We start from the raw sequence: 14,543 nt of genomic DNA, 5'->3' as shown, positions 1-14,543 counted from the left end.
GTATCTTATAAAGAGATCATCAAATTTTCACTCATCAGTTTTAGCATCCATTGAAGATTTTCAATTGAATCAATAATTACCACACTGATTGCCAAATACTGATTTTCAAATTCCATCATTACTTGTACTATACATTTATTGGTTGGCATTCCCTTTCATTTATTTCTCTCACTGTGGAACTTGTGGCTACCTTTTTTCTTTTTCTTTCTTTTTTTTTTTTTTAAATGCTGGTGATTGGACTCAGAGCCTCTCACATGCTAAGCAGGCACTCAAACAGATATACACTACCGTGTTCATTGCAGCATTTACAACAGCCAGTAAAAGGAATCCAGTATACCTCAATGAATAAAGAAAATGTGATACATCTACACAATGGAAGAGCATTCAGCCACAGAAAAGGTAGAAATCCTATCATTCATAACAACATGGATGAACCTGGAAGACACTTAGATTAGATGGAATGTGTCAGGCACAGAAAAGGAAATAACACATGATCTCACTCACATGTGGGATCTGAAAAAGGTAAAACTCAGAGGATAGAAGTGGTTACTTGGGCTTAGGAGCAGTGGGGTTTGGAGAAATTTTGGTAAAAGGATAAAAATTTCAAGTCAATGTTTTTAAAAAAGTTTTTAAAAAGCTGTCCCAGAGACTTTGATCGAGACCCAGTTCCTCCCCTACCTCCTCCTCTTATTTTCCTCCTTCCTGGCCCCCACTTGTGAGAACAGAGAAGGCAGCCATCTGCAAGCCAGGAAGACAGCTCTCTTAGTATTCTACCAAATTCTAATTTCAAAGAATAGTTACAAATGCAAGAATATCTAGCTAGAGCATTTCATAAAAATGCCAAAAGTTTCCAAGCAACCAGATTACCTTTCCCTGTACGGAAAATGCTATAAATACTAAGAAAATATGATATTTTTAAAGTCAAATGACAAAATTTTAACAAGGGTTTAGAATTTTTTCCATTTTATTATGAAGGAAAAAAATCAGTGTATACAAAGTTATTACAAAGGTAAACATTCTGTACAATCAAAAGCATTTTAACAATTGAAAACAATTGCATCAATAGCATATTCAAAGGAACTCAATTAAATATGAGTGTAAGAGAGAAAAGAAATAATGTTGCTTTTGTGATTGGGTAAATGGTAATGCCATTAAGAAAAGCAGAGAATGCAAGAGGAGACACCAGTTTATAAGGGCATTCAGGCAGTTATCGAAAGCTGAAGCTGTGGGCACTAAGACGACTACACAGAGGAAAAACCAGCACCATCTAAAGACTAGGGATGGGGCTCTAAGGAAAAAACAGACCTCAGAGAGAAATTCTGTCCACCACAGAAATGCCAGAGGAGTATCCATAGCAGGAATGGTCAATAGGTAAGTTGTAAAAAGGATATGCAGAGTAATGACTGATAAAAAGACATTAGATTTGACAAGGAGGTTAGTCTCTGGTCACATTTCCCAGAATATCACAGAAAATAGTAGGAGCTAAAGACAAATTGATACACAAGGAAAGACTGAAGTGAGGAAATGGAAAGGCAAACACTTTTGAAATCAAGAGGGAAGGAATATCGGGGTGGTAGGAAAGGTTTTTGCTATTTTGTTTTTTGGGTTCCTTATTTTTAGGCTGGAGAAGACACCTGCCATGTTTATACAAAGAAAAGAACTAAATGGTGATGTGAGGATACAGGAAATGGGATGGGAAGTAGAGAGGAAGAGGGATCCAGTGTAACAAATGGAGATTAGATAAGAAGAGTACCTTCTCCGCAAAACTAAGGTCAAAGTACAAACACATTTAGTAGAAGAAACTTGTAGCCAAATGCATTTTAAATTACAAATTCTATGATCAGTAAAAAGCACCTGAAAAAATGAAAAATTGGAATACTCTAAACACAGATGTGGCAGGCAGTACCCTAATTCAGTTTATAATGGAAAAAGCTGCAAAACAACTCAATGCTTATTTGGTTAAAACTCACTGAACTAACAGTCAAGTATTTAAAATGATCAGTGCTAGGGGCTGGGGATGTGGCTCAAGCGGTAGCGCGTCGCCTGGCATGCGTGCGGCCCGGGTTCGATCCTCAGCACCACAAACAAAGATGTTGTGTCCGCTGAGAACTAAAAAAAATAAATATTAAAAATTCTCTCTCTCTCTCTCTCCTCTCTGACTCTCTTTAAAAAAAAACGATCAGTGCTAATTAATACACTAAAATACTGTACATTAAGATACTGTATTTTGGGCTAGGGATGTGGCTCAAGCGGTAGTGCGCACGCCTGGTATGCATGCGGCCGGGGTTCGATCCTCAGCACCACATACAAAGATGTTGTGTCCGCCAAAAACTAAAAAATAAATACTAAAATTCTCTCTCTCTCTCAAAAAAAAAGATACTGTATTTTTTTAAAAAAATCACCACTTAACAATCACCATCTGGAGATACCTTGGGTTCGTATTCTGAACAGAAAAGAAATTTTACTTCTACTATTATGTGCTTATGATTTTTGAATTTATATCATATGACAAATATTTTCTTTTAAAATCAAAACTTGAGAAATATTAATTGTATTTATGGGTTTCTAATCTTTTTATTTTGCTTTCTGGACTATTCTGACTCTAATCTTATCTTGCTCTTCTGGCAATTTTCCAGTAATAGTCAACTGAGAATTTTATTTATATGTCATTCACACATACCCTATTTTGATGGAATTAATTTATGTAAATTTAAGGTTTGGTTGTACTTTGTACAAGTGAAATGATACCCTCTTTCCAGATGGGAATATGTTCAATATTTAGGGTAGGTCCTAGCTATAAGATAAACTAGATCTTTAATACGTTAATTACTTAGCATCATGGTAATTCCATCACAATTGAGATTAATGGCCAAATTCTGTCATCATTTTGCCATTGGAATTATTTTGCTTTTAAGCAATTTGGAATATCATTGTTAACACTGGACTTCAGTGATTCTAATAAAAACCCAATGTAACATCAAACAAGATGTAAAAACTATAAAAATCTAGTAATTAAAAAAGCTATTTCAAAAACCAAAAGTTCTAATAATACACTAAATGTTCAATAAATATTACAGAGTTCTTAATGTGAGGCAGAGTGTTCTACAAACTGGAGATTCAACAGTAAACAAAATACAAAAATTTCTCTCCTCCTGGAACTTATGTACTAGTAAAGAAAACAAATAGTAAACAAGTGCTCAGTAGTTAGAGAGTGACAATGAGAGAACATTTAAGGCAGAGTAATACCAAGTACAAAGTATATCAGGCAGGAATGTACCTGGTACTCTGAGGAGGAGAATTAAGGTCAGAGTGCTTGGAGCTGCATGAAGAGGGGGAAATGGTAATACATGGGTTAGGAAAGGGTGCATAGGTCTGCTAATTTTAAGCACTAGGACCCCTTCTCTGAGATGGGAAACCACTGGACGGTTTTGAGCAGACAAATATGATTTGACTTGTTTTAAAAATAATTACTCTAGATACTTTATGTACAACAGACTACAGGGGAACAAGGATGTAAGGAAAGTTTGGGAGGCTACAGCTTTAATCCAGGCAAGCAATGAGGACAGCTAGAAATAGGGTGCTAACAGTAGAAGATAAGGATGATTCCAAGGTTTTGGCCTGAGCAACCAGAAGCATGGCATTGCCATTTACTGAGTTGGGGAAGACTGAAGGAGAAGCAAGTCTGGGAGGGAAAATCAAGAACTCAGGTTTGGATATGTTGAGTTTGAGTTTTAATTAATTTATAGATAAAGCTGTTAAACAGGAAGTTATTGAGATCACAAGGAATAAAGATACCTAAGGAAAAATGCAAGATCCAAGGAAACTTCTTCCTCTTGAAAGTATGGGTGTAGAACTAAAATTGAAAGTCACTTTAAAGATATGGATGTAAATGTTATAAAAGGTAGAAACCCTCCCATACCTTGAAAGCTTACTTCAACTGCCTTCTCCAATTTAACATTTTAAAGAAGTTTTTATGTACATATAAATTTAAGAAATGCCAAGAAGTCTCAGAAAACCCCATAGGGGTCACTTTGACCCATGGGCATCAAAAATAATCAAGAATATATTTTTCCAATGACATAGTCATTACAGGTTTTACCTTATATTTGCTTGAAAGCAAATATTAGTTAATTCTTTTAAGAATACATTAATAATGTCATAAAAGAAATATAAACTTAAAAAAAATCATATGCAAAGGAGTCACTCAATTGTTCATTTTGCATTGTGCCAATGCTTGAATACTGACTACTTTGAACAAAATTATGATTGTTCGGATTAGTACCATTTGATGGTCCTGATTGATTTATCAGGTTGTTATCTGCACAACTGAAGTCGGATCGCTCAAATGCATTTGATTGTGAAACAAAAACAGTACTAGAACTGGTGCCTGCTGACATACTGGAAGAAGACATCTGATGGAGCTGTCTCAAGTCTCTTGGATCTAACACTGAATTACATGAGGGGTTTTCAAGATTCATGCTCACAAGTCTTGGATTATCAGTCTCCCCCATGCTATCGCTGCTGGTTGTCATCATATTCACAGGGCAATTTGGCAGCATGTTGGCATCAGAAATACCATATAAGTCAGCTGGTGATATGGATGATGTTTCCATTCTGCCTATGTCATCAGTACTGTTATAAATGCAAGCATTAGAAGCATTTAAATCACCAACAGACATGTCCAGGAATGATGAGATACCTTGAGAATTAGCAGAAAGTGTCCCTGTTGAAAAACTACTCAGTGGATTTGTATTGACTGAACGTGAGGTAGGATGGGCCATTGATGACCAACTTGAAGGAGGCTGAGGCACCATTGAAGGTATGGCTGAAGCATGATGTGACAATCCACTGGAGATGGATACAGATGAGGAATAGTAGGATTCTCCTTGACTAGAAACTCCTGAAGATCTGGACATTTCTGACAAAACTGTACCATGAGAAAACAAGTTTGATTCTGGGGAGGGAAATGTATTTAACAAAATTAAAATGAACAAAGTTATAAAAATCATTATTCCAAAAATTAAAATTTAAAAAACACATTCTTAAAGACAAATTTCAAGAGAACTGATTTAACATTTTAAATAAAATGTTTTTCAAAGCACTAAAATTATTATACAAGTCCAAAACTGAATTCTATAATATGTAACTTTAATAAATGGATTTAAGATGAATTTTAAAGTTATTTTGGGATATATAATTTCAGTCCAGTTTTTGAGGCCTTATACATGTATTTTTTTAAAGTGAAAGATAAATATTGGAATTTCAATTAACAGGAATTAAACAGCCAAATCATTTCATACTCTCACTTTTAGGAGAAAATGGAGGGACAGAGAAAGCATTCATTAGGGATGGATGAAAACTATATATAACTTGTAAGATACATTAAGGTGTGACCCTAAAGTATTACAAAATCCCCAGTCAGAAAAAAATTCTGTATTTATTTATGTATTATATAAATGCTGTATATGCTAAACCAGGAAAGGTGCTAATATAAGTATACTATGTATACAACCAGAAATATGAAAAATTGAGCTCTGTATATATAATAAGAATTGTGATACATTCCGCCGTTATATATAAATAAAAATAAATAATTTTTTTTAAAAAGATGTAAGAGAAGGAGCTGGGGTTGTGGCTCAGCAGTAGAGTGCTCACCTAGCACGTGCAAGGCACTGGGTTTGATCCTCAGCACCATATAAAAATAAATAAATAAAATAAAGGTATTGTGTCCAACTACAACTAAAAAATATTAAAAAAAAGATAAGAGAAATTCTAATTAACCATTGGCTGAATTATATAAACCAAGGAGTTGTCAAATTTTTTTCTCTAAAGGGCCAGATAGCATTTTATTTTATGCTTTGTGAGCTACATAACCTCTGCTAAAAATCATCCAATTTCTGTTGTAGTTTAAAAAAAAAAATAGAAAAGGCAACTGCGGCTGGAGATGTTATCTCAGTGATAGATCACTTGCCTGGCATATGTGAGGCCCTGGGTTTGATGTTTAGTACTGGCAGGGTGGAGAATGGGAGGTAGCCAGAGATGATAAGTCATCAACTGAGCATGGCTATGTTCCAATAAAACTTTACTTATAAGAAAGGTGACTAGCCAGATCTAAACCATTTCTTCCATGACACACTATAATTAGGAAAATTACTACTGTACAAACAAAATATAGTTTTTCAAACATAATCAGTTTCCAACACAATCTACAGAAGCAGAACTAAATTATCCAATGTTGAAATCTTGAAAAAATTTATAGGAGAGGAAAATATCAAAGTAAGGCTTATTCTTAAAAATGGAATTCCACTACATTGTGCAAGGAATACTCCACAGGGGATAAAATACCTTTTTTGATGAATCTTCCTTCTTCGATTGACTCTACCGGACCAGATCTTGGTCTCTCAGGAAAATTCACTGCTATGATAAAGTTTTTCCATTATTAAATGCAATTTGAAAAATAATTTATCAATTAAAACTTGAAAAACTGAATAAAGCAAATAACAAGATCTATTTAAATATGAATCATACAAAATATTCTTACCACAATCCTGCCATAGTTTCTGGAACAGTAGAGTTGTTTTTTGTTTCTTTGATTTATTGCCATAAGTATCTGATTAAAAAGAAACCAGGAAAGTAGGTGAATCATCAAGGAATTATATTTCCTCTCCATTAATAAACAAAAAGCTTTAAATAGACGTACATTTTACATCTGTTACATCTAGATGTACATCTGGATTTAATAAGTACATTATAATACCTGTAAGTCAATATCAACTAACGAAAGGTCTGATAAGGATCAAAATAGCAAACACTTTCTAAGTGGTGAATTTTCCATCTATAAAAAGGGCATACTAAGAACAAAAATAGATACTCCCAAATCAAAAATAATTTGTTTGTCTTGGTACTGGGGCTTCAACCCATGGGCTCTTTACCACTGAGCTACATCCCAAGTCCTTTTTTTTGTTTGTGTGTGTGTACAGGGGATTGAAATCAGGGGCACTTTACCACTGAGCCATATCCCCAGCAATTTTTCTTATATCTTGAGACAGGGTCTAAGTTACTTAAATTGTTGAGGCTGGGTTCAAACTTGCCTCAGCCTCCCCGGTCACTGGGATTGTAGGTGGGGACCATCATGCCTGGCTAAAACAGAAATGCTGATAAATAGTTTAGATGATCTGAAATTATTTCAGATTAATCAAACCTTCCTAAGAAAGAGATGCAAAGAGCATAAGGAAAAAATGAAAACGTTCAGAAAACATATAAATTATGAATATATATAATGACTAAATGTATCTTACCATGTAGCAGGATCAACATTAAGACATATATAAAGCAATATCACACCAAAGTATCATACCTTTTTCATCTGGCAGATACCTAAAATCCATAGATTCACTAACTTCCTGGTCAGAGGGTCTCCGCAGCTGCATTTTTACTGTTACTGGTTCTGTTATAGCTTTACAATATGGAGGAGTCTTGAAAACAATGGCTACTTGACGGTGTACATCAGCTTGTGAAAAGTTACCCTTTGCTTCCCAATCATTCAACACAAAACGAACTTCTATGTCATCTAATTAATAAGAAACCAAATGAATAACAACAATGAAAAAACAAAGTAAATTTTATCTATTAATTTAAAATACATTCTGAATTCAATGAAACAAAATAAGTAAATACCTTTCTGAACTTTGTCACAAAGTAGAAATATTTCATCTCCTCCCCTGACACTTCCACAGTTCTTGTTTACACGACAAATCCTTAATTCTGCAGTATTTGGGGCACCTAAATATAAAGGATTTTTTAAAAATGTGTCTCTACCTTAATATTACATATTATTCTGTTGTAAGGGGAAGGATTTGAGGGAAATCATTTACAAAATAGATAAAAGTTTGTATGTACAGATAGATGACAATAAATACATTAACCATTCACACCTGTCCCTTTTTTTAAAATTTTTATTATTGGTTGTTCAAAACATTACATAGTTCTTGACATATCATATTTCACACATTTGATTCAAGTGGGTTATGAACTCCCATTTTTACCCTGTATACAGATTGCAGAGTCACATCGGTTACACGTCCACTGTTTTACATATTGCCATACTAGTGTATGTTGTATTCTGCTGCCTTTCCTATCCTCTACTATCCCCCCTCCCCTCCCCTCCCCTCCTATCTTCTCTCTCTACCCCATCTACTGTAATTCATTTCTCCCCCTTGTTTTTTTCCCCTTTCCCCTCACTTCCTCTTGAATGTAATTTTGTATAACAATGAGGGTCTCCTTCCATTTCCCTGCAATTACCCTTCTCTCTCCCTTTCCCTCCCACCTCTCGTCCCTGTTTAATGCTCTTCCTCCCTACTCTGTTCTTAGTTGCTCTCCTTATATCAAAGAAGACATTTGGCATTTGTTTTTTAGGGATTGGCTAGCTTCACTTAGCATAATCTGCTCTAATGCCATCCATTTCCCTGCAAATTCCATGACTTTGTCATTTTTTAGTGCAGAGTAATACTCCATTGTGTATAAATGCCACATTTTTTTTTATCTATTCATCTATTGAAGGGCATCTAGGTTGGTTCCACAGACTAGCTATTGTGAATTGTGTTTCTTTTTAGCTGCTTTAAATAATCTGGTTTAGAGCCAAATGACTCATTTCTAGGCAATGACATTTTCTCTAAATAAATCTCCCTGCTTCTAAATTCTGATTCTTCCAATATATCCTACATACTGTTACCAGATTAATTTTTTTTTCTGGTACTGGGCATTGAACCCATAGGTGCTTTTACCACTGAGCTATATCCCTAGTCCCCTTTATTTTTTATCTTGAGACAGAGTCTTGTTGGATGCTGAGAGTCTTGTTAAGTTGCTAAGATTATAGGTGTGTGCCACTGTGCCAGCTAGATTAATCTTAAATCTCATCCATGTCCCTAGGGCAATACAATTTCCATGTTTTCTTTTATGTGGACAATATGACTAAATAGTTCTTGCTGACATTCACTGCTCTGTATGAGAAGGATACTATTATCTACGTTTACAGCCCTAGGTTTCACTAACCTACAAGCAAAACAGGTATAATAAGACAACATTGGTAAATAAATATTTTGTGTGTGCAGCTAAAATATTTGACGGCAGCATCACAGTCTTTTCAAATGATAAATTTCTGTATCTTTTGTTCTAGCATCTGTCAACATTCTACTTCTGAAAATTTACACCAGAGTAATATTTATACAAGATATTCACATATAAGGATACTTATCACAATTAAATTTGTTAGGGCAAAAGGAAAACTATGAGAAGGAAAGAAAAACCCAAATGTCCCATGAAAGGATAATGATTTAATAAAATTACAATATAGGGGGCTAGGGCTGTAGCTCAGTGGTAGAGCATACGCCTCGCACATGTGAGGTTCGATCCTCAGCACCACATAAAAATAATAAAGATAAAAAATTACAATATAGGCATGTCATGAAATATGCAGTTATTGAAAGAATAATGTAACCAAGAGGAAAAGAGGTTCAAGATAAATTACTACGAAAGAAATTAAGTTTTTAGAAAGATCAGTGATGATATTTTTAAACTATATTGTGTATATGACTGATGATGGTATATTTGTTGGTATAAAGAAAAAACTGGTAAAATATGTGTTTGAGGACAGTGATTATCTTTGGAGGATAAAATTGCGGGAGATTTACTCTTTGTGTATTTTATAGTATTTGAATTTTTCTTATGATGAATATACTGTTTTCCCAAATACCAAAAAATTTTTAATAATTAAACTAGTCTTTAAAAAAAAAAACAAGCTAAGACTACAAATACAAGGAAATAAAGCACTTACGGTTGTCATAAATTGGGTTAGAGACAACAGGAGGAAGAGCAGTTGTCAAATTACCAAGTTCATCAGGGAGGAAAACTTGAAAACACAGTCTCACCACATTGAGATCACAATCTTCAATATCAAGCAGCTGTTGCTCAGGGACTGAACAAGTATAAACATATTTTTTAAAATGCAGAATAGTCACACAGAGCTAAAATCCCCCATCCATTATATTCAATAAGCTTGAATAGCAACCAAATCTGTACTAACAAAAACAGAATGTACCCAATCTCAAGAATGCCTTTTATTATTATCAAGTAGTCACTATCTAACAGTATTTGATAAATTATAGCCTTTTTAGGAAGTAACTATTCTAGTAAGCTGACACTTAGAATAGAACCCCAAAATGAAATTAATAACAATTTGATTTTTTTAAAATGGATGCAAGTTATACATAACAGAGAAGAGATATTCATTCAACAAATCTGTATTTGGTTTAGTTTAAGTTATCTTCTAAATCTTCCAGGAATTATTCCCCCAGTTTTACAGATGAGAGCTGATTTTAAAGAGACAAAATTATTTGTCCAAAGTTTTACAGCTAGGAAAACTTTGGTAGGGTGGGAATCTGAACCCAGGCCATTGACTCCAGAGCTTATGCTTTTAAAAATTAAACTCTACTAGAAAATTTTACTTACAGTCCACATGAAAATGACATACACACAGTAATATCTACTAAAATTGAGATCTACATTTTAGGGATGAAGTGCCAAGAAGATACCAAATGATATAAGATAGCTAGTTTCTATAAAATACTTCATTTGTAAATTAAGTTTGCTCAAAAACAAAAAAACCCTACGGTAGGAAAATTTTGCAGTTCTGAAAAAAATAAAATAAAAACTCATGACAAAATAAAATGTAAGAACAGTTTTTTATATTGATGTTTGAAAAGAAACCAAGTTCCAACAAAAAAAATTACTGCATTTTCAAAGAATACCATAAGCTATAACAAATCATAAACAATTCAGCTATGTTTTTAAATGCTTAAATATATATATTAAATTTTACAAATTTTATATTTTAACTCTTATTTTATAAAATATTAAAATGTAAAATACTGTTTGAAAAAACAGTTAACCAAATTCCTTAGTACTATAGGCAATAACTAATAAAAACAGTTTTATACTGTTTTATTTGTACTCATACAGTCTCAGTAATTATCACAACATTTAAATTTGTCTCAATATCATCATTCTCAAGCTAGAGTCTTATAGACTCTAACATTTGAGTCTATAAGAACACAATTGTATAATAAAAAGTCAAAATGCTGTGATGCCAACACATGTATTATAGTAGCACACTTTTCTGGCATCTTAATTAAGGAGGCAATAAGAGGTTTCCTTCTTCAAAACCAAGTTTTATAGCATTGTAAAATTGGAGTTCAAGATCTCACTGTCTCTCAGTTTCAAAGATGAGTAATCAATACACACACACACACACACACACACACGCACGCACGCACGCACGCACGCACATAATGAGTAGCTAGGTGCTCCTGACAAGTTTAAAAACAAATCTATACGAATGGATAAATAAACTATGGCATAACCATGCAATGCAGTAATGCTCAGCAATAAAAAGGAACCAACTATGGATTTTTGCCCCAACTTGGATATATTTCAAAAACACCATGCTGAGCAAGAAGAACCAGACAAGAAAGAGCATAGACTACATGGATCAATTTGCATGAAACTGTAGAAATAAAAGTAGAGAAATAAAATCTCTTTCTTACTGTGAATCACAAAGAAGAAAACATTGAACTAAATGTGCTTTTAAAATGCAGATTCCCAGGACCCACACCAGACCCAGAAATGTGGTCTTGAATCTACATTTTGTTTTTTAAAATTTATTTATTTATTCTAATTTGTTATACATGACAGCAGAATGCATTTTAATTCATAGTATACATTTACAGCACAATTTTTCATGTCTCTGGGTGTACACAAAGTAGAGTCATACCATTTGTGTCTTCATACATGTACCTAGGGTAATGATGTCCATCTCATTCCACCATCTTTCCTACCCCCATGCCACCTCCTTTCTGCTCCTTCCCCTTTGCCCTGCTCCCTCTCCTTTGCCCTATCTATAAAGTTCCTCCATTCCTCCTATGCTCCCCGCTACCCCCATTATGGATCAGCATCTACATATTAGAGAAAATATTTGGCCTTTGGTTTTTTGGAACTAGCTTACTTCACTTAGCATGATATTCTCCAACTCCATCCATTTACCTGCAAATGCCATGATTTTATTCTCTTTTAATGCTGAGTAATATTCCATTGTGTACATATACCACAGTTTCTTTATTCATTCATCCACTGAAGGGCATCTAGGTTGGTTCCACATTGTGGAATTGTGCTGCTTTTGTGAATTGTGCTGCTATAAACATTGATGTGGCTGTGTCACTGTAGTATGCTGTTTTTAAGTCCTTTGTGTATAAACTGAGGAGTGGGATAGCTGGGTCAAATGATGATTCCATGGAATCTGTATTTTTAAAAAGTACTATTCCTGTGAATATTCAAGTTGAAAACCACTGCAGAAGTGGCACTGAAGGATGATTAGAAGAGTTCTGAAATGATCATAGTGATTTTAGGAGGATCTTTTGGATGTTTAGAGGGATATCAAGGATAAAAGTGAGAATGCAAGTTCAGAGGCTGTCAACAACTGTCAAGATTAAAAACGATGTAAGCTTACATTCCTACAATGTCAGTGAAAAGACTGGAGACGCTGGACTGAGATGGTCAAAGTGAGTAAACAAATAGTTTTTCTGGAATTGTTAAGGGTTCATGAAGAAAAGCAGTTGACGAGAAGATAGAAAAGATGTCAGAGCTTTATGTAGGTGACTTTGAATGTAGGGGCCATTTAATTTTTAAACTATATAAGAAGCCATTATAAGATTTATATCATAGTATTATTCTAAAGACCTGTGATTTGATTGGGGGAAAACTGCTACAACTCAAATTATGAAATGATGAGTTCCTAAACAAGGGAAGTGGCAAAAGGGCTGGAGGAAAGAATGGATGTTAAAACAAAAAGTAGCTGGGGCTATAGCTTAGAAGTAGAGCACTTGCCCATCATGTGCAATGCCCTGGGTTAGATCCCTAGCACCACATAAACAAAAAACAATCTAAACAACAGAAAACATAAATACTGTGAAAGACCAACTGCAGGATTATTCCTTTTCCAAATCTTGTTAGACCATAAATCTTGGAGCCAGGCTACCTATATTCAAATTTTGCCTTTACCACTCATAATTTATATGACCTGGAGCAAATTAGTTTTTCTATGCATCCATTTTCTTGTTTACACAAAGGAGAGATGAATAACACCTACCTCATAGGTTGTCACAAGAAGTAGATGAAGTAAAATATGTAAAGCACTTACTATATAACAGGAATTACCTTAAGCATTATCAAATGTTGTTAATATAATGCCTGGTTCTGGACTGTCAACAAACAAACGAAAACCTTCCACAGAAGTAGCAGATAAATTTCTGCATGATTTGGGACAGTTATATGACCAAAGCTTTAGTTTTCTCTTCTATAAAGCAGTGTTGCTTTAATGATTCAATAAAACAGTGTACATAAAGCTCATGACATTTATTCCCTGACATACAAAAAGGCCTTAATACATGACAGCTATTAACAATCTCCCTGTTTTATACTGCATCTAGACTTGAATGGCCTCTTTAATTTAAAAATCTGTTTTTTTAATTTGACATTGAATTGAAGCTTTAAGTGAGCATACTCTTGACCCATAAATTTACCAGTTCTGAAAATTTTATGCTAAGGAAATATTCACACAAGAACTCAAAGTGCCTATTTGATGGAGTTTCTAAGTGAAATGAAAATAACCTAGAAGTTCATTACAATTACTAGGTAAACAAATAAAGTCCATTCAAACAAAAGAATAATCTGTTAAAAAAAATAGATCTGTAAGTATTGACAAGATGTTTAAGATATAATCTTGTGTAGAAAAAACTAAAGCAGTAGAATATGAAGCACAGAATGACTCCCTTTACATAAAAATGTACATCTGTTTATGCCTATACATGTATAAAGGAAATTCTAAAAAAATATACAATAAACTTAATAGTAGCCTTCTCTGGCAAATGAGACAAAAAGAGAGGTAGGGGGATTTTGCTTTCACCTTTATACTAAACAGTATGAAAATTTAAGACCTAGAAAAAAAGAAATGCACAGGCTGGGCTGTGGCTCAGTGGTAGAGCACTTGCCTATTATGTGCGAGTTTGATCCCTGGCACACCTAAAAATAAATAAATAAAATAAAGGTATTGTGTCCATGTACAACTAAAAAAAATATTAAAAACAAACAAACAACAACAAAAGAGATGCACATCCTATGGTCCATAAAAATAGTACTTGTCTGTAAGCACATTCCTTAAATTATCATTATTTCCTTTAAATTATTTTTACACATTCAGGAAAAACAAACCAACAATATAGGTATGTCTTAAATATGACAAATATATCTATTTATCATAAATTGTATAGTCATTCAATTCCTGACATGCCTATTTAAGTAGCTGCAGAACATGTTAGAAGGAAGAATACCATTATTATAGAAACCGATATCTAGTTCAAAACCCATTTACCCATTCAAACAATATAGAGTGCTAAAAAGTACCAGGAGCCACAACAGGATAATGCTATAAGTTT

The 14,543-nt window shown here is 33.9% G+C and overlaps 1 protein-coding gene across 1 annotated transcript in view; it reads right to left on the bottom strand.

Annotated features, from left to right (window-relative positions):
• Positions 1-4,175: 4,175 nt before the first annotated feature.
• Rel (REL proto-oncogene, NF-kB subunit) overlaps positions 4,176-14,543 on the bottom strand; it is a 28,085-nt gene continuing 17,717 nt past the window's right edge. Inside the window, exons 5-10 of the mRNA XM_026387246.2 lie at positions 9,833-9,973; positions 7,678-7,782; positions 7,358-7,570; positions 6,542-6,610; positions 6,346-6,417; positions 4,176-4,954 (exon numbers count right to left, since the gene is read on the bottom strand). Of these exons, the coding sequence (XP_026243031.1) occupies positions 4,176-4,954; positions 6,346-6,417; positions 6,542-6,610; positions 7,358-7,570; positions 7,678-7,782; positions 9,833-9,973 (1,379 nt within the window). The remainder of the gene's footprint in view (positions 4,955-6,345; positions 6,418-6,541; positions 6,611-7,357; positions 7,571-7,677; positions 7,783-9,832; positions 9,974-14,543) is intronic.

Source organism: Urocitellus parryii, chromosome 12 (genome assembly GCF_045843805.1).
Source record: "Urocitellus parryii isolate mUroPar1 chromosome 12, mUroPar1.hap1, whole genome shotgun sequence".
Taxonomy (NCBI): domain Eukaryota; kingdom Metazoa; phylum Chordata; class Mammalia; order Rodentia; family Sciuridae; genus Urocitellus; species Urocitellus parryii.
The sequence above is the reverse complement of the archived record's forward strand: the minus strand, read 5'-3'. Positions and strand labels throughout refer to the sequence as shown.